At 40.3% G+C, this 19912-nt stretch overlaps 2 protein-coding genes and 1 pseudogene across 3 annotated transcripts in view; 1 reads left to right on the plus strand and 2 right to left on the minus strand.

The window, feature by feature from the left end:
• The window catches only part of LOC116088517, a 57889-nt pseudogene extending 50881 nt beyond the window's left edge, over window positions 1-7008 (minus strand).
• Window positions 1-7016, minus strand: part of Mettl21a (methyltransferase like 21A) — an 83727-nt gene extending 76711 nt beyond the window's left edge. The window contains exon 1 of the mRNA XM_031367748.1: window positions 6948-7016. The gene's annotated coding sequence lies outside the window, so the exon portion shown is untranslated. The remainder of the gene's footprint in view (window positions 1-6947) is intronic.
• The window catches only part of Ccnyl1 (cyclin Y like 1), a 33236-nt gene continuing 20262 nt past the window's right edge, over window positions 6939-19912 (plus strand). Inside the window, exons 1-4 of one of the 2 annotated variants that reach the window (XM_031367744.1) lie at window positions 6939-7161; window positions 7710-7897; window positions 17308-17382; window positions 18581-18615. In XM_031367744.1, the coding sequence (XP_031223604.1) occupies window positions 7888-7897; window positions 17308-17382; window positions 18581-18615 (120 nt within the window). In that variant the 5' untranslated portion in view covers window positions 6939-7161; window positions 7710-7887. Of the gene's footprint in view, window positions 7162-7555; window positions 7898-17307; window positions 17383-18580; window positions 18616-19912 lie in introns of those variants that run through there. The other variant, XM_031367743.1, reaches the window with a different exon arrangement.

Here is a 19912-nt window from a genome sequence, read left to right on the forward strand (position 1 = left end):
ATGACAGAACTATACTAGATACTTGAGTTTTTATTGTTCCTATGGTTTCCGTCTTTCTCTACTCCGCCCACACAGAGTATTTATTGAATAACCAGGATATTTTTTCACAGGAGTAGTCTATTCCATCTGTGTGGGAAGGACACTGGAAGAAACAGGTTAGAGAATACTGTCCTTTCCCACCTAAGCACCCCACAGATGCCATGTTACTAAATTTGGGTTTATACCCCAAAATGTCAAATCTAACCACTCATTCTTGAAAAGCCAATTAAAATGTGTAGGTCCACCCTACAAAGGAGATCAAAGGCCTAGATCAAGGAAAATGCAACCTAGGTTGTTGGGATTGGGGTTTCTTTTCTTTAAAAAATACGCTTTTTACAAGACAAGTTCCCTGGTCCCCACATATAGCTATATTACTGTGTAAATATCTTCTGATAGCATGATTCCTAGAGGTACTTCAGTGAAAACTTCATGCTGTAATGATAAAGATTATTTAGACAAGAGGGCAATAGAGCCATTATAAGAAAAAGATCCTGCCCTAAGTCTAAGCTGTTTCTAGGAAGATAAAGTTGGCTTAAAAGACCTCTTCAAACTGTTCCATGCTGTCAAGTTTAATGAAACTCCTCTCCCCCCTCCAGCACTGCCTTTATAATGTCAGCTCATGTCAAGAGGCTGCTGTCAAAAAGGCTTCTTCCAGAAGCCAGAGGGAACTGTCAAACCATTGCAAGGAAATGGTTCTAACGTAAGAGAAACTTGTTTCACTTGGCCAAAGACTCCCCTTAACAGAGGAGTTTGGGCGCTGTGGAGGTGGCTCTGCAGTTCAGACCACATACTGCTTTGGTAGAGGACCCAGGTTTGGCTGCCAGCACCTGTATGAAGCAACTCACAATCACCTAGAATCCCAGTGACAGGGATTCGACACCCTCTTCTGGCCTTCACAATACTTATATGTATATATACCACACAAGCATACACATATACGCATAATTTAAAAATAAGAATAAGGGAGCTTGAGAGATGACTCGGTGGGTAAGGGCACTGACTGTTCTTCCAGAGGTCCTGAGTTCAGTTCCCAGCAACCACAATGGTGGCTCACAACCATGTGTAATGGGATCCAATGCTCTCTTCTGGTGTATCTGAAGACAGCAACAGTGTACTCATACAAAAAATAAATCTTAAAAAATATTAAATATAAAAATAAGGATGGAGAGATGGCTTAGCACTTAAGAGAACAGGCTGTTCTTCCAGAAGGACCTATGTTCAATTCCCAGCATGCATGATAAGAGCAATGAGCAGCAAAGCAGCTAGTGGAGGGATGAGATGTTGACAGGACTAGGAAACAGCAACTGGAACAGTGTCTGTCTTGGACAACTACTGCATCTGCCTTGTTCCAAAACAGACTTCCAAGTGAGTTTATTTCCTGGAGAGGGTGGACTCCCGCATGAAACACCCTAGGCACAGATCACATCTTATGAGAGTCCTTGGAGCAGGGAAGAGACTTGGGATCTAATTTAGAAAACCAGGACCCTGAACACTACACTCTGTCCCTACTTAGATATCTGAAGAGGAGCTAGCCATTGGCTAAGAAAGATTTTAGATTTTTACAGCATTTAGAAAAAGTGAAACCAGTGGGCTGAAAAGATGGCTCTGTGGTTAACAGCACTGATTGCTCTTCCAGAGGTCCTGAGTTCAATTCCCAGCAACCACATAGTGGCTCACAACCATTTGTAATGGGATCTGATGCCCTTTTCTGGTGTGTCTGAAAAATAGCAGACAACTACAGTGTACTCATATAAATAAAATAAATGAATCTTTAAATAAAGAAAAAGAAAAATGAAACCAAAAACACACACAGATCATACGGGATGGAGAAAGTGGCGTCCTAGGAATGCAAACAGTCTCTTTTCAAATGTAAGTTTTCCTAGAGCTGTCCACACAAAATACCCTGACATTGTGATTTCTATCACAGAGGGCATTTGGGGCCATAACTTACCTATGTAACGGGTTTTGTCTTGAAAGATGTCAAACTGACACTTTTTTAGAGCACTATTTCAAATAAAACAGCATTCTCATCCCATGTAATACGTGAGGAAAGAGGATGGGAGAAGGGTTGAGGAATGTGGAGACAGTTTACTCAGATGTGCCTATTATACCATCAAATTCCCAAATTACTGGAAAAACACATTATGATTAATTGAATTTAAGAACGAGGGATGATAGTTGTTCTGCATCATGCCAGGTGTGATAGTTCTTTAACATTTTGATTAGAGACTTTGAGAATATGCTAACTGTAGATTCTCTACTTAGAAATGCACACACACATCACTCAACCTACAGAATCCTATTCTTTAGGTAGTATGCCACACTTTTCAGTGCTGTAACAAAATACTTGACACAAACAACCTTAAAGAGAAGAGATCTACTTTAGCTTACAATTTCAGGGGTTAATTCTAGGCCAGTGTGAGGCTCAGAGCAGCATGACCACAGAAGCATGTTGCAGAGGCCATTTATCTCTGGCAGACAGAGGGAGAAAGAGGGAAAGAAAAAAGAAACAAGAGAGGGAAGAAGAGGAGGGAAGGGAGGAGTGGAGAGAGGGAGAGGAAGAGAGAGCCCTACCCATCCAATAGACCCACCCAGGACAAGATATCCCAAGGACATCCCTTAAGTAATTTATTTCTTCCAGATAGACCATGTCCTAACACTTCTAGAACCTCCCTAAGTGGTACCACTAGCTGAGGAAAAAGTCTTTATTACATGAACTCTTTGGAGAAGACTTCTTACCCACCCCATTGCAACTAGTTATGGCCCTCAAGATGGAAACCAATTAACTGCATATAATATACCATATTGGACTACCATAAAATATTTCTTGCTTTTAAGCATGTTTTATTTTATAGTTTAAGCCTTAATCCCGGTCTTGTTTTTTGTTGTTTGTGGTGGTTCTTTTTAGCTTAAGAGAAGACTACTGCAAAATTTGTATAGACTTTGACTATGCTTACAAATGACAATGAAATCATGGTCATTCCTGCTTTGAGCTAATGATTTCCTAGTGTTAGTTCTGTACTGACTGCAGCATAGAGTATGAGTTGCTTTTCCTAATTCTAGTTTTTGGCTCTGCTTTTATCATCTTCATATAATCATAAATATTTTTTTTAGCCTTCCTTGCAGCTAGGTGTAGCCACGCCAACTTTAAACCAATGATAAAGATATGATAAATGATAAAGCCATGCTACATGGATGCTCTGAGAAATCTCCTGTCTTCTACCTTTCTTCAGGCTACAATATATATGTATGCTGCATACATGTATATAATACACAATATACATTCAAGATACAATAGCTAGAGATTGTCTTCTCGATTACACAGGCAGTGAGTGAAGCTGAACCAAAGAACTTACCTTAGACTCATATAAATAAAACCTCAGTTTCTCTTACAGACTCCAACCTTCACTTAAGACTTATCACAGAATTCCAGTTTTGTTCATTTGTACATCACTCTCCCAGAAAGATGGGAAATTTTTTACATCAATGCTTTCTACTTTTCCTGAAAGTTAGATGTCTTAAAATCTATTTTCATAGCAATGGTTCAGTGTTTTTGCTTATGTTTTAAATTATTTAATTTTTAAGGTCCTGCATATCTATTTGTGTATGTCTGTTGTTACATGTGGGCACCATTTTGTAACTTGAGCTTAGGCATAACTTCAAGTAACAGGAAGCATGTAAAATACTATGCAGTGATTTCTAGTGCCTCAGACAATATTATCACCTTAAAATGCAGTCATTGGGTCTTAAGGATTTAACTATACATTGGTGATGGAAACAAAGCTTCGCTCAAAAACACTCATTCCATTGTGGTTTCCCACGTTTTAATGTATTGTTCATTCTTTGTCATCAGTGCTTAAGTAAATGCTTTAAATGGAATTAAATTAAAAATTAATCCCCTCTGCTCCCTTGCCTTTCGAAAGAACCTTTTCTTCCTGTTAAAAGGCTAATACTCCCTTGGGTCCTTTTTGTGGTCTTATATGTGGCTAGAGGGTTTGCAAAAGGTCCATACTTTATACAAATACATTGTGCTTCCTCATCTGTTTACTCTTCCTTGGAGTTGGTGCCATTTCTCTTAATAGCTTGGGAAGAGTAAGTAATGTCGCCTTCCACTTCTGTGATATAGCTGTTTAGAGTTGAGCTCCATGGACTTTGCTCACAATTTATCTCAATTTACTCACATCTGAGGGAAGAGACATTGCCCTCTTATCTGTGGCTTCTGCCTTCATAGATTCAATGAAGAGTGGACTGAAAATATTTGAAATAACCTGCATCTCTACCAAGCATGCACATTTTTTCCTTGTCCTTTTTCTATAAATAATACAGTATTGCTCTTATGTATATATGGCACTGACATCTATTAGGTAGAATAGGTAACTCGGGTGATGTGAAATACACGGGAGAATGTACACAGGTAGGTTTAAATGTAAATACTGTGCCATCTCATAAGGACTTCAGCTTCTTCTAATTGTGGTATCTGTGGTGGGCCAGGAAGCCAATTCTTTACCAATACTGAGGGGCAATGGTGTCTTCGTTAGGGTTACTATTGCTGTGATGAAATGCTGTGTCCAAAAACATGGGTATCACTTTTCATCATCAAAGGAGGTCAGGACAGAAACCCAAACAGGGCAGGGACCTGGAGACAGGAAACGATGCAGGCCATGGAAGGGTACTGCTTATGGGCCTGCTCCTCATGGTTTGCTCAGCCTGCTTTCTTCTAGAACCCAGAACCACCAGCCCAGAGACCGCACCACCCACAATGGGCTGGGCTCTCCCCCATCAGTCCCTAAGAGAATGCCTTGTCGGGATTTTCTACAGCTCATGCTATGGAGGCATGTTCTCCACTGAGGCTCCCTCCTCTCAGATGACTCTAGCTTGTGTCAAGTGGACATAAAACTAGCCAGGAAAATGGTATTTTGTTTTCATTAAATATGACATGATTTCTGGGAGGTTCAGACTTCTACTCATCCTTCCATTTCCTCGTTATTTCCCAAACTGTAACTGAACTTTCCCTAAACTTCTCTACCAGCACTGTCTCCATATCACATAGATCTTTTCTCCCTGCTTGCTTCTGCTTCCCAAAGCTTCCCTCTCCCAGATCTGGACTGCATATATTTCTGCCTTCTTGGGGGACATTACTTATTAATTCCTCTCTTTCTTCTAAGTTTGAAATTGTGTTGTGCTCATGGGCTTTTACTCTTTTAATATTAAAGTACATTCATCTTGCTTTTTCTCCCATCTTGAAAAGAGAAAATTTCTTTATATACCCTCTGCTTTCTTTTCCCCTCAGGAGGATTCATTTTCATACACCACCTAACAATGTCAAAAACTTTCTTCTCAAAACTTATTCTTCTCTGTCTAAGGGAGAGGCATCAAAATCCACCTACCCTCTAAATCAGAACTTTAGACCTTTTTCTGGCCTTCTACTTCTGTTCTCCCTCCATATCCAGTAGCTAAGTACTTCTTATCTAACTTAGGAAATAAGTTCTTTTTTTACTCAGTCACCAGTGCCCTTTGTTGAAGCAGTCTTTCCTGCTTCCCTTAACTGGTCCTTTCTTCCCTTCCTTCTTACTGTCCAGAGTGACGGAGTCTTATACACCTGATAATGACTCCTGAACTTCATGTTCAACAATTGTTTCCAGTATAAAGTCGAAATTCTTGGTCTGGAGAGATGGCTCAGCAGTTAAGAGCACTGACTGCTCTTCTAGAGGTCCTGAGCTCAATTCCCAGCAACCACAAACCATCTGCACAAACCATCTGATGGTGGCTCACAAACCATCTGCAATGGGAGCTGATGCCTCTTTTGATATGTCTGAAGACAGCGACAGGGTACTCATACAAATACAATAAATATATAAATTAAAAGAAAATAACTAAACTCTTGACCCCATTGACTTTGGGGTCAGACAGACAGATGTGCTTGTACCCCAAGATCAGCCATGTGAACTTTGTACAGCTAGATTCTCCAAATCTTTGCTTCTCATTTACCTGAATGTACTGGGAGCCTGGGATGCTGGATACACACAAGCAGTCTGAACAGGAAATGAACGTGAAGATTCAATTTTAAGTATCTTCCCCATACTTAAAATTCCAGAGGGAAAAGACTGTTCTTCCTTAAACTGAACACTACTGAGCACCAATAAACAGTCTCTGTCATTTTCCCCAAGTGTGCCTTCCTTCCACAGGTACTGTGAGATAAACCTGGAATCCAGACTGCTCTGGCTTCTTCATGAGCAGTCATGTAACCCTGAGAAAGTTACTTAATTTCTGCATACTCCAGCTCCCCCTACCCTGCCACCGATCAGTAAAATCTGGGAGATAAAACATTGGATTGTTCTTTAGACTTAGAGCTAAGGAAGCTCCGTTGGCATGGTGACCAATACTTGCTGCGTGCTCAATGTTCTTCGTTTTCTACCATCCCTATCAATTAGGACTGTGGGCACCCCGCAGTGTGGTTCTTCTCTTTCTCTCTCTCTCTCTCTCTCTCTCTCTCTCTCTCTCTCTCTCTCTCTCTCTCTCTCTCTCTCTCTCTCTCTCTCTCTCTCTCTCTCTCTCTCTCTCCTGTCTCCTCTCTCCTCTCTCTTTTTGTGGGAGAAAACTGTTCTCTGCATTGCTAATTAAAGAAACGAAATCTGGAAACTCCTGCTTTGTGATGGGAGAAAACACGTGAAATGGGAGTTGCTGGCTCCCAGCTTTTCTGAACTGAGAGTTTGGTCCTTATTTTACGTACGAGGAAATTGAAGAGTGATGTGTCCTCGGGTCTCATGCAAGACACAGTCACAACTCTTTGAGAGTAAGGCGCGAGCCCCGGGGTTGCTATGGCCAAGTTGCAAGCGAAAACGTAACACTGGGAAGACAGGAGAAGAGCAATTAGCCATACACAACCAGCTAAGTCCGGTGCAACTTACTTGGGTGAGCAAAGGGAAGCTGTCAAACATGGAGAAACCAAACTGCTGACAAAACCAACTCTCCACCGGGCCGGGCCTTCGGGGCCCGCCGTGAAGGGCGGCCTCGAGTAACAAACGGCCGCAGCTCCCCAAGAGGAGCCCGACCCGGCACAGCTCGCGACGAATGGAAACCAGAGTCCGCGCCGCTCAGCTTGGAGGGACGGGGCGGGGCTTTGTGAGTCACGTGCCTGGGCCGTAGGCGGGTGCGTGGAGGGAAGTCCAGGTCTGATTGGCTACCCGTCACCAGGTGACCGCGGAGCGCGTTCCGGTTGGCAGGAGCCGGCTAGCGGCCTTCAGTTCGGAGGCGGCGACGGAAGGAGGAGGAGCTCCGGCCGCGCTCTCGGCCCGCAGTGGCTGCGTCTCCCAGCGCTTGTCGGGTCCCCACCCCTTTTAAATAAGCCGGGCTGGTCGCCGCCCTCGCAGACTAGTCCGCTGTGGGGAGGCGGCGGCGGCGAGCCGGCGGGGGTGCGGCCGAGGCCGGAGCCCTGCCCCGGGCCGGGCGGCGGGGCGGGCGGGCGCTCAGCGGGCGCGGCGGCGAGTGCGGGCGGGCGCAGCCCCGCTCAGCCCGGGGCTGCCGGCGCCGACCGCGCCATTGTTGGGGGAGGGGGCGGGCGCGGGCGCGGGCGCGGAGTCCGGGGCGAGCGGAGGCGCAGGCGTCGGCCGAGCGGAGCGGACGCTCCCCATGGGGAACACGCTGACCTGTTGCGTGTCCCCCAATGCCAGCCCCAAGCTGGGCCGGCGCGCGGGGCCGGCAGAGCCCGACTACGAGTCCGAGGTCTACGAGGCGGCGGCCGGGGACGCGGTGGCGGTAGCGCCGGCGCCCGCTGCGGCCGTGGAGCCCGCCGATTTGGATTTCGGAGCCGGCGAGGGCCACCACCTGCAGCACATCAGCGACCGAGAGATGCCCGAAGGTGAGGAGGCAGCGGGCGCATCCGGGCCGTGGCGCACCTCTGGCCTCCACCGACTCCCAGGGTCCCGTTGGGAGGCGGCCGCCGCCTCGGGTTCCTTCCTGCCCGGAGTATTCCTGGCGCAGGCCCGGGCACCGGGGATGAAGGCTGTGGCTCGCGTTCCCACCCCTTATTCTTTCTCGGCCACCTTTGGCCAGTTTCTCTCCCACCCTACGCCCAGTTCTTCACTCTTCCCATTCTCTCATTCTGACCTGGGACCCTGTAACCGGCACCGCTTCCTCTTTGTACTGCTGTGTGCCGTCCAGTGGAACTTAATCAGGACTTCAAAGAGACTATATAATTGCCCCTTTTCTTAATAAAACTCCCAGGTACCCCTAACCTCAGAATAGTCATCCCATCCCTTACTTGGGCAGATGGTACCTAAGGTAAGAGCCTAATGGTTCTTCTTGCTCCGAACGAGTTGAGTAGCTGATTCTAGAGCAGTCTATATTCAGCATGTTTAAGGATTTCTCATTTACGTTCGAGTAGAGGTTGCTACAAAAATGTGTATGGTACTAAATAGGACTTTAAAAGTAGCCTCAATAAAGGTTGCTTCATTACTTTCAGTTATAATTGGAACACAGAAAGATGAAATTGGGAACGAGGGGACTTCTGTGGAAGATGTCAATGCCAATTTCTTTCCAGGCTGCGGAAAAGTACCGTTTCCCCTCCTTCACAAGGAGTAGTTCTACTTGCTTTAAAATTACCATTTTGGTAAATACATCGCCACTAAACAAACTTCATTTATTTTACCTCTTCCAGAGGAAGCAGGGTGGGGAGAGATTTTTCGTCGGGCGTTTAAACGGAACCAAGTCCTTAAATTTAGTTTTAAATTAGTAATGTAAAGATTTGGGATTTAAGAAGACAGCCCCGTGCTGGTGCCTGCAGTGTGTGTTTGTTTCCATGGCTCCATTTCCCTCCACATTCTGCCTGGAGGTTCTTACTCGGTCCTAAGAAAGTTGAAGTTCAGCAGACTGAGCCGAACTCCAGGGTGGGCTGCCTTGGTGGGTAGGAGGGAAAAGAGGAAATGCTTGGTGCTTTAAAATTTTGGAAATCTGTGAATTGGTAAAAGTAACTCTGGATGGCAGTGTGGTTATTGAATGAAGGCTGTAGATTTATAAGACAAAATATCATGAGGTGTTTAAGCCACATTGGCTTATTGATTTCACTTCAGTGCTTCAATAGAGTTCCTTTCTGTGGAGGAATATCGTCTAAGTGTTTCTTTAAACCTTAGTTGGATCCTTGGTGTTTTCATGTTAGAATAACTTAAGGCCCATGATCGATACACTTTTGTAACTTTTTGTAGTATTCAAATATTGTAAAAGAATGTAAAAGTAATTGTATCTTTAAGCAGTGATGTGTGTTTATGAAAACTGTTTCAATATTGTAAGGTAAGCCTCTGGATTTCCAAACCAGTTAGTATATGGGTAGTGTTGAGAGTCCAAATAGGACCTTTTTATAATTCTTGAGAGATTACAGCACATTATCATGTATGCCTATTTGTTCTTCCCAGATAACAAAGGAAGCCTGTATGCATTCTCACATTCATGAGGATGCAAAGTTAAGATATGACCGAAGCTGCTTCTGCATAGAACTGCTCTAAAAGACTAATGTGGAGGTAGTAGATGTGCTGAGTTGGACTCTTACAAAAAAAAAAAAATCTTGTCAATGTCTATTCTATTTTGATCTGTACAGTAGAGCTTGTGGTACTTGGTCCTTCCCTGTCTTAGTTTCCTTTCAGTTAGCTGATAAAAAGGCACCCTTAGATCTCATTTCTCATGTGTACTCTCAGTGAAAGAGGAAAAGGGCAGGTAAGAGAGTGACCTAAATTTGCTGATCATATAAGTGGGTCTGTTCTGCTAACCATGAGTTGAAGCTGAAAATGCTCTGACAACATTAAGAAAGACTGGCAAGAGGTATGTCAGCATAAAATTATATGATAGGAAATGCTTAGAAGTTTTTGTAAAATAAGTGTGTGAGCATAGAATTTTAGTTTATTAATGTGCCCATTAAATTTCAGTTCAGTATTTTTTCTAAACTTCATTTTTAGATCTGGAGGACTGGTTTGAGTATAGCAAATACAAACTCATAGGCTTGATCCTTGGTGCTGCCAAAACTATAAAATTCAATTCTTTGGCATCACTGAAGTGTTAAGAAATGTCAGTATTTGACTAGATCAGAACACCAAATACATAAAAACACGTTAAACGTTTGTATTTAATGTCTTTATTTTAGAAAAAAAGTTTTATAAGTTAGTTTCCTTGGAATCTGAGAAATACTTATTTAGATTTAAAGGTAGCTTTTTATTATAATGAGGAGTTGTTTTAATTTTTCTTAGATAAAATCATAAACGATGTTCTGTCTTATGTTCTTTTGAGATACTTAGAGCATTCAGAGTCACTTTGAGAACTTTGCGGTTAGTAGTCCCTAGTCATTGGCTCTAGCACTGATCTAACTGACGGTAAGTAACTTGAGTTACCAGAGCAGAGTAAGGGTACTAAGACTTCTTCCATGCAGCTTTCATGTTCTGACTTTCTGTCTGGGAAGAAGTGCTCTCTCCAGCGACCCTTTCTCCCCATCCCTTGGAAGGGTGATAGTTGGGAAAGAAATTAGAAATAGGTTGTGGGAAAGCCTCTGAGCACAAAATCCTTTCCCTTTCCAGTAGTTCTTAACCATTTTTTAAAAGACATGTTGGTAAGATACAGAAAACAGATAAACCTATTTGTTCCCAGTCATCAAAGCTAACATTTATTAATATTTCAGCTCTGCTGCTTCCTGAACCTTTCATATGTCTGTAAATATAACATTTGACTTTATAAAGATGAGATCCATCTTTGTGTGCTGTTTCCTTTTCCTAGAACAGTGCTTCTCTCCACAGCGCACTCTCCTGTGCCCTGCATGCTGCTCTATGACATGCTGTCTTAACTGCCGAGTGTACCATTCAATGGCTGGGGTATCTGATACACCTGTCCTTTGTGGTTAGACACCTCTCATAGTAAAAATATACATACTCCCCTAGATAACACATTTGATGACAGCTGCATTCTGCCTTTGGATAGAATTCAGACAGAATATTTAATGTTTCAATTTTGGTCCTTATAATGTGTCATTGGCATTAAAAGCATTTAGTTCTGATGCCAATTTGACGATAATGTTGGCTTTTTACTAGCATTAAAATTCCTGACTTAGATTTTGTGATTCCTAGTAGACTATCTCAAGTCTTTAATTCTAAATAGCTACTTCCCTAAGAGGTATGTCAGTAATACTGATTTAAGGTGGAAAAAATCAAGAAACAGCATTAGATGAGGTCTAGAAATATTGGAAAACTGAAAGATACTTAACTGGCTTGAGTACCCTGGAACATGATTATTGAACACCTTTGAATAACCAGGCAGTATTCCAGAATGAGACAGTGATAGGAAAGGTAGTTTCTTCCTATACCCCATTCTAGAGACAGGTGGGAACAGACTATGAACCATCAAGAATGCACTGAGCTGGTAGGAAGAAAGTCAGATAGGAAAATGATTGGGAAAGGGGACAATTTTACACTCGGGTGATTAAAGGTGATTATTGTCCTGAGTGATACGTGAACTGATCTAAAAGAGAAAGGAAGCAGTAGGGGTGAAGGGAGACTGCCTCTTGAGAGCTTTTCATATTGGAATGAACTTGTGTCTGTAAATGACAGAAAGGAAGAGAGACAGAATGCTACAGTAGAGAGAGGGACACCTGGAGAAATGATGGATTAGGCCTTTATATGCTGAGTTGGTCTTGACAACAATGTGGACTTTGATTGTAATGAGAAACCACTGGAGGATTGTACACAGGAGAACAAGTTCCTTATGAAAAAGACCAGATTAGTGGCTTTGTGAAAATGCACTATGATGTATACAAGGGGACCAGGTGGAAGACTGGACAGTAATTTAGAGAAAGCCATGGTGACTTGAACAGAACAGCAGTATTGCCTGGGGTCTAAAACAGGCTGACTTACATAAATTAAGTAAATTTAAAAAATAACAAAGATGGATGGACATTCAAATGAAGTGACAGGAATTCCAGGGATCTGTAAACTCCACATGTGAGAAGCATGAATGAAAACTGCTTCAGTTTCTTTGGTAGGGAGGGAGAGAAATCCAAAAATTTGACTGTACTTCAGTGTCATTGCAAGGGAGGTTATAGTCATATATTGCTGGTGGAAATGCAAAATGATTTGACTCCATGAAGGAGAATTTAGCAAAGTAACAATATTGCTAACTTATTTAGTCTAGAAACCCTACTTTAAAGAGTTTATACCAAAGATGTATGAAACAACATATTTTCAAAGTTCTTGCTATATTCTTTTCCTTAAAATAGTATTGACAGCAACTCATACAGTAAGGGACAGGGAAAACGAACAGGCATATCCACATGGCTGTGCATTTGAGTCTGTAAAAGTAAATATGCACATACAGAACCATAAATCAGCTCTGGTTAGAGCTACCCTCAGGGTGTAAGGCATGGAAGAGGTCATCTGTTTGGGAGACTATTTTCTATGGGGAAATACATGTTTGCTTATTTAAAAAAGCAGTATAACATTCTTGATCTTGTGTGAGTAATTATGTTATATGCCCTTTTATCTAGTGTTTAGCCAAAGCACATATATATTTGTCTAAGAATTACTTTGGTATATGGATTTACCAAGGAAATTACACCATTTACTTGTTTGCTTTTGTGGGTGTGGAAACTTTTTAACGTATTGTGTATGTCCTGTATATTTCATCTTAGCTTCTCAGTGTTTTGAGTTAGGCTGTACAGGAATCATAGCTGGTTTACATATGAGAATATAGCTACTAAGAAATATAAATTGAGTTTTCTAAAGTTTTAACAAGAAAGATATGGTCAATAGGAATGTAAATTCCAGTTGTAGAACTTATCATCATAGAGCTTACAGAATATGACCCAAAGTGGGCTGGTTCAGATGTCTCTTTTCATCCTTCTATTTTTAGGAAAGTAAGATGTTCAGACAGTAACATTGAGGAGTATACAATAAAGCAGAGATAGTAAATGTGTAACAGAAATGATCTTTAAAGTTTGAGTAAAATGCTTTCAAGAAAAAGTTTCAATATAAATAATCAGAGCTCGTAAAGCATAGACTGGGAATTAAAGTAGGGCAAGATAGAACTGATGGAGGGGCAGATGCAGAGTGGATTGGATCTTTGGAGGTTCGAAAAACTGGGCAGGAGTGAGCTCTAGATTGACCTTCTACTGAGGTAAGCTTGCTTGAGGCTGTCAAGTAAGAATTACTTAATGATTCAAAATGTAAACTCAGTGATAGCTTCATCAGTTGGCAATGCAAAAATTATGAATCTTGGAATGTCTGTGTTCAAAGCCATAAAACTAGTACTATATAATGTTAAGGGATGAAGGAGCTCATCAGTGAGACTAAGCCTTTAGACAAGCCTGATTTTGATAAGGACATTTTTGTGATGGGGTCTGATTGCATAATTTTTTACATTTTTAGCCTTTAGCAGTGCATTTTGTTATTCTAAGTTGTATGGGGTTTTTTTTAGTATTTTTGACAAGTATAATTAAAGTAGATCATACAACTTATAGAATCTTGGGTTGGAGGAAAGACAGTTTATTTGCCTACCTTTGCTTTCAAGTTAAATTGCAATGAAAATAGACAATTCAATAATAATGGATCTTGTCTTGAGATAGTTGTCCTAGTTGAAAACATTCTTAAGCAGTTTCTTTATGGAGGATGTGTGCAAGTTCATAAACAAGGAAAGGATTCTTCCTTATTCCTGCTCCACCTATTTAAGGCAGTCTAGGCTGATTGAGAAATGAGTTCAGAGATCTGCCTGTCACTAGGATCACAGATGCACTGTTGCAAACTGGCTATTTACATGGGTGCTGGAGCTCCAAACTCAGGTCCTCATCCTTGTGCACTACCAACAGGTTTCTAAAGATTTTCCTAAATCCATAAGTGTGTGTAAAGTGTGTGTTTTTAGAGCCTAATGCTTTGGTTCATAGTTGTCTTGCCTCTGTAAGGGTGAATAGAGTATTATGATTTATCAGCATCTCCATAGGCTCTAGGGAATGGAGCTAATAAGTATACAGAAATACATTTGTACATACAATGTAGGTAGAGGGTCACGTTCTACGGGTCACGTTCTACTGACTTGTTTACATTCTATATAAAATAGCAAAATATAGTATTTACAATAAGTGGAAAGTGTAAGTTACATAGCAAACTTTGGTAGCTACATTAAATTTATATTTTCTCAAAACACTGTACAGATTGGCATTGCATCCCTAATGGATATAATTCCTGTAGGCTTTATACACGTGATTTTAAGTATCTAAAGCTAAGACAGAAGTGAAAGCTGACATAAGTGGTACTATACCTCAGTATTTGCCTTCTTTAGAAAGTTGTGTAGTGCATATTGAGCCATGGAAATTACCCATTTGTGAATCCATACTTGAAGAACTTTCTTAATGAGATAAAAAGCATTATTTTAAAATGTAGTATACAAAAAAGAGTACTGTGTACTCATAAGGATAGCATTTTATGTCTTAAATCCCCAATTATGGATTGGCTAAGCTAAAGTGGGAGTAACACTTGCTATATTGTTATATAACTATTCAACTAAAAACCATTGAGTTTGAGGATGATTTTTTTTTTTTATTGCAGTACGAGTTGTGAGCTGAAAAGAGGTTTTGTTGTTTTGAACTGATAAGAGGGTTTGTTTTCTTGTGGTTCAGTGCCCAGGGCCTTGGGTGTGCTAGGACTAGGTACCTAGTGACTGAACTACAATCCCAACCCAAAAACTGATTAAGAAATGCATATGAAACATAACTGAAAGTTAATGATTGTGAGTGTATCTATTGGTAGTTTTAAAGTGAAGCATTATTTTAGCTTTCTCTAATCTCTGGTTAAGGAAGAGTTTTACTCATCTCATTTTTAATGTGATCCATAGTACTGACTGTATATACTGTAAATGTAACTGTTTACAATTACACATCAAAATTTCAGAATCAGTGCAAGGAGTTCAAAGAGAGTAAGCTAGGTATAGGTTGACCTGGGAATTAAGTGACCTCAGAAGGCATTTGGTTCTCCTCCTTCCCTCTGTCTTTGCTGGAAAGGCTTTTCTCCAATGAGCCACTGCATCTTCTAACTACCTAATGTTCTCTAGTACATTTGCTTTTCTCCTCTGGCTTTTGAGAAGTGTCGAGAGTTGTGATTGATTGGCCAGCCTTGGGATGTATACCTTGCTGTGACATGTTGTCACTGCCTTTATCACGGCCTTCTTAGATTTCACCTTTAGAACCGTAACAGTACATCTTAATTTGGCTTTTTTCTCCCTAAGATATATTTTATGTGAATGTATGTGTACCTGAGTGTATGTCTGTGTATATGCACATGCGGGTATATGAACACTAGAAGGCCAGAAAAGGGTGTCAGATCCCCTAAAGTTGTTGTTACAGGCCATTATGAGCCACCCAACATGAATACTAGGAACTAAACCTAAGTCTTTTTCAAGAGGAAATACTCTTAACTATTGATCCATCTCTCCAGCTCCTTAATTTGACATGTATGTTTTAAACTTTAGTTCTCTTTCATTTTGATAATTTTCTTGTACTTGTGAAATTTCTTGGATTTTTTTTCTAGTGCTGGGAATTGAACCCAGAGAAATACTGTATTGATTCATAATGATACATAGCTTCAGCTCCATCTTCTGAAATTTTTAATTTTATTGTGATATGAGGACTGCTATATAATATAGCTCTTTCTATAAACTGGTTTTAATGGTGTGATCTGCAAATTGCATTTTAATTCAAATGGTGATATGTTTGCTTTTAGAAGGAAGTAATCCTCTGTCTCTTTAGAAAAGAGTTTTAGCTTAGAAACAGCTTAGATCTCTGCCTGTCACTTCATGCACACATGGCTTTGTTTTCCCACATAAGCTAACTTTATCTCACTCTTAAAAATGTCAGTAAAATCTTAAAAATAATTCTGTGTGGGGGGGTATCTTCAGAAGAATCAGCTGATTGTGCATCTATAACTCTTAGCCGTCTTGAGGCTGAGGTAGAAGGATCCAAGAGTTCAAGGCCAACCTGAACTATATACTTAGATACTATCACTAAATAAATAATTTAAAAATAAAATAGGTAATTCAGATTCCTGTTGTGTTGGGAATTCCTGAATATGTTCATATGATAGTCTAAGTTTGTTATTTGGAATAAGAAAAGGAGTTCTAAGTACATGTATTGGTGAAGTGCTTAGTTAGTGACAGTAGTGCTGGTAGAGCAGGGGTTTTTAGATTTGTGTTTGTTTGTTGTTTGCGTGTATGAACAAGTGCAGGTACCTGAGGATGATAGAAGAGAGCTTTGGCCCCGTGAAGCGGGAGTGATAGTAGTTGTGAGCCACCTCATGTGGGATACTAGGGACCAAACTCAAATCTTCAAAGAACAGTATCTCTAACTGCTGGGCTATCTCTCCAGCCCACTAGAATAGTTAGCAATATATCAAGTGTATTTTCTGTAAAAATCAAAGGATATAAGTAGGTACCCTGTGATTACCACTAAACTTTTTCAAAGAGTAGAAAGCTGGCTGGCAGGGTTTGGGAATGTTGCCTTACCATTTCTCAACCTGGATCTTGTTCCAGTTTCTGACAAGATTGGTTAAATGGCCTGAGGTGAGCATTACTAAGGAGTGTCATAGGTTTTGACTTTTCTCATTACAACTTCTTTTATCCTACATGATGCACAGTGTACATTACAATTAGTTAAGGCTCTGTCTTGCATCCTTAGTTAAATAGACAATTATCGCATCTTGTCCCCAAGGTAGACTATAGCAAGAAGTGAGTGTGTCTTTGGAAATTGAGGAGGGCAAAAGTTACAAGTCATATATTTATGAAAGTTATGTGGATTAGGCTATTGAATCTTTATGCAGCTCTAAATATACATGGTGAATTATTCCTATACAAACAGTTAACTAAACAAATGTTCTTGTCTAATAAAGTTAGAACTAGTCAAATGGTTAAAGAATATCAAGACCGATTATCTTTGTTGTAGCGTATGTGATGTATTGAACAGTATGTGACAGTCTAGAAACATTTTAGTAATATCAGCACATAGATAAATAGAGGGAATGGTATACATATGATTCTACTAAAGTTTCATAACATTGCTTAGGTATGAATTAAGGAATCTAAACCGTACCTGTTAGATTCCACATGAATGGAGGGAGGAATCTGTAGAATTTGTATATTTTTGCCTTTATTATTCTCATGTTCATATTTAAAAACCCTTTCCCTAAAAATTAGAAGTGTTCATCAAAACACCTACATCAAAACATCTTCTGAAATAACACATCTTTTTCTTTCCTTCTTTAGATCTAGCTTTGGAATCAAACCCTTCCGACCACCCGAGGGCAAGCACAATTTTCCTCAGCAAATCTCAGACGGATGGTAAGACTATTTCCCCCTGAGGAGAAGACTGAATATACTATCAAAGTCACTTCATAGGACTTGTACATTGCCTTAAGCTTTCTGTGCATTTACTTTTGATGTGGGATGATATGCTCTTCTTTAATATCAGTCTTTTAGGGGAGCGTTTAGGTTTTGTAGACACACTCCCACCTTGTTGCTAATACAGATGGGTGATTTAGAAGTGGTGTGGGTTTACAGCTGTCTCTTTCCTTTTCTTAATCCAACAGTGTGTTTTAAAGAGTAATGATAAATAAGATTTAGGGTTCTGTTATATTTCATGTGAAACACCAAAACAAGTGTTTCATATATGTCATTTTGACCTTATTTCACATAATACCCCCTCCAAGTAAGCCTGCATCACACCCAGATTTGTGTAACTCAGAACTCTGAGGCTATTTAGAACTTCTTCATCCCATTGCAACAAACCTCAGAGCAAACATGTCCTAATGATTCCTAAAAGGTTTGGTAGTGTGTAGATTTCTGCTTGTTTAGGTTGAGGGTCTGAACTGTGGATTTTGTTTGCTTGTTTGTACTATCTTTTGGGATGTTTACTTAGCCCTCTCCTCCATTTTTTAAAAGGTAAATAACTTTGTTGATTATGACTGTGAATGTAATGGAGGATTCTCCAGCAATACTGGAATAGTACAGTAATACAGCCCAGGTTCAAGGGGACATGGTGCTTCTAGCCTGTATTTTCATACTTGCGTACATTTTGCGAGCCTTGAGCTATCTGTTCCCCTTTCTCATCAGTGGGAAGGAATGTGTTGAGTATGCAGCCTAGTGTTGACAGAGGAGTCAGTGTGGGGAACCAGTGTGGCCAAATCTCTTCTGGACTGTGTGTGCTGTGGATGTCATACTTGATTAGGTTAGCACACTTACTTCAAGGGCTCCTTAAGGTAGGCTCAGTGTTTAGGTATATTGCATAATGTTTTTATTAGCTGAATTTCTCACCTGCCCTAAATTATTTTGACATTATCTTTTGTATATGGAAATTCTCATTTGTGCCTATTATCTGTTAGCTAAAAAAATAAAATCCAGTTTTTAGATTTACTTTTTAAAGTAGAACTGAATTTTACCTTTGCATGTTGATAATCCATCAGATAAATAGTAGCAATTATTTTTATTTTTCTGTGGCATTTGTATTAGAATTGATCAATTAATTTTTTTTTATTCTTAGTGCGTGAAAAGAGGAAGAGCAACCATTTAAACCATGTAAGTAAATAGTTGAAAAGTTAAGGAATTAGTAGTTTGATTAAAAGTGTGTCTGTAGTGACTTGTAGAGAATGTGCTGAGAATGCAGTACTGTTAGCATAGACTGTTTCTGTACATTTTCTAAAATTCTTTTCTCATATTTACTTAGGAAAGTCTAACTCAATACCATTTTTAAAACAGGATTCTGACATTTTTATTTACTTATGGTTAGGTATGATGGGTATAATTACAGACATGCATAAATTTTTGTCCATTTTTACTCTGTTTTTTGAAGATTTATGTATTATTTATGTGTATGCCCGTAAGAGTTTCTGTGTGCAGATGCCTGCAGAGGCCAAAAGAGGGAATCAGATCCCAGGAACTGGAGCTAAAAGTAGCTGTGAGCTGCCTGGTGTGGGTGCTGGGAACTGATCCTGGGCTCTGCAAAAGCAGGTGAAAGCTCTGAAAGTAGTACTGAGCTATTTCTCCAGCCCCGTAGTCTAATTTTTAATTGAAGTAACCAGCCATTAATTTCGGTACTATCTGCTGATTAAAGTTGTTTCCACTGTGACCATTTCCCTCTTCCATGTCCTCTATTTTTTAAAATCATGTCAGTATTCCATTATGACTGCTCACATAACTAGTTGCTGAGTCATGTTACACACTCTTAGTTCTTTGTCTTCAGTGGTTTTGAATCTGAATTCTTCATGCCCTCTGGATAAATACCTTTTCCTGGCCCATATGAGCTCACACAGCCAAATGCAGTCTGCAGCCCTGGCTGGTCTCCCTGTGGTGTGCAAACATTCTTGTTTTCAGTGTGTAGTATTAACTTTCTAACCAGCCATCTTTTTTTACCCCAAATGTTGTCACATTTGTCACATGTCTGTCAGAAAATATTTTCCATCTACTAAATACATCTGTTCTGGTTTTCTCTGTTTGGCTGGGTTTGGCTTAGGCCTGCTCACTTTATTTTTTTCCTAGAATATGTCTTTGAAGTTACTGGGGTCTCAAGACTTCTCTCTTGTATTGGTTCCTCAGTATCCTAGATTCTCTGTTTCCCTTTGCCTTCTTATATTGTAGTAGAATACCTTTTCTTGGGAGGGGACATGTAGGGTATATGCAGTGATCTGGTGTGGAAAATTCCTCCTGTAGATAGAGTTCTAGGTTGAAATTAATTTTCACAGTCCTCAGGATACTTTTCTGTTTCTATCCCAATTACATAGGATATAGTATCTCTGTCAATTTGTTTTTATTTATTTCTTGTGGTCCTGGAAATTGAAACCTGCACTTAAAACACTCTAGGCAAGTGCCCCTGAGT

Source organism: Mastomys coucha, unplaced genomic scaffold, assembly GCF_008632895.1.
Source record: "Mastomys coucha isolate ucsf_1 unplaced genomic scaffold, UCSF_Mcou_1 pScaffold14, whole genome shotgun sequence".
Taxonomy (NCBI): Eukaryota; Metazoa; Chordata; class Mammalia; order Rodentia; family Muridae; genus Mastomys; species Mastomys coucha.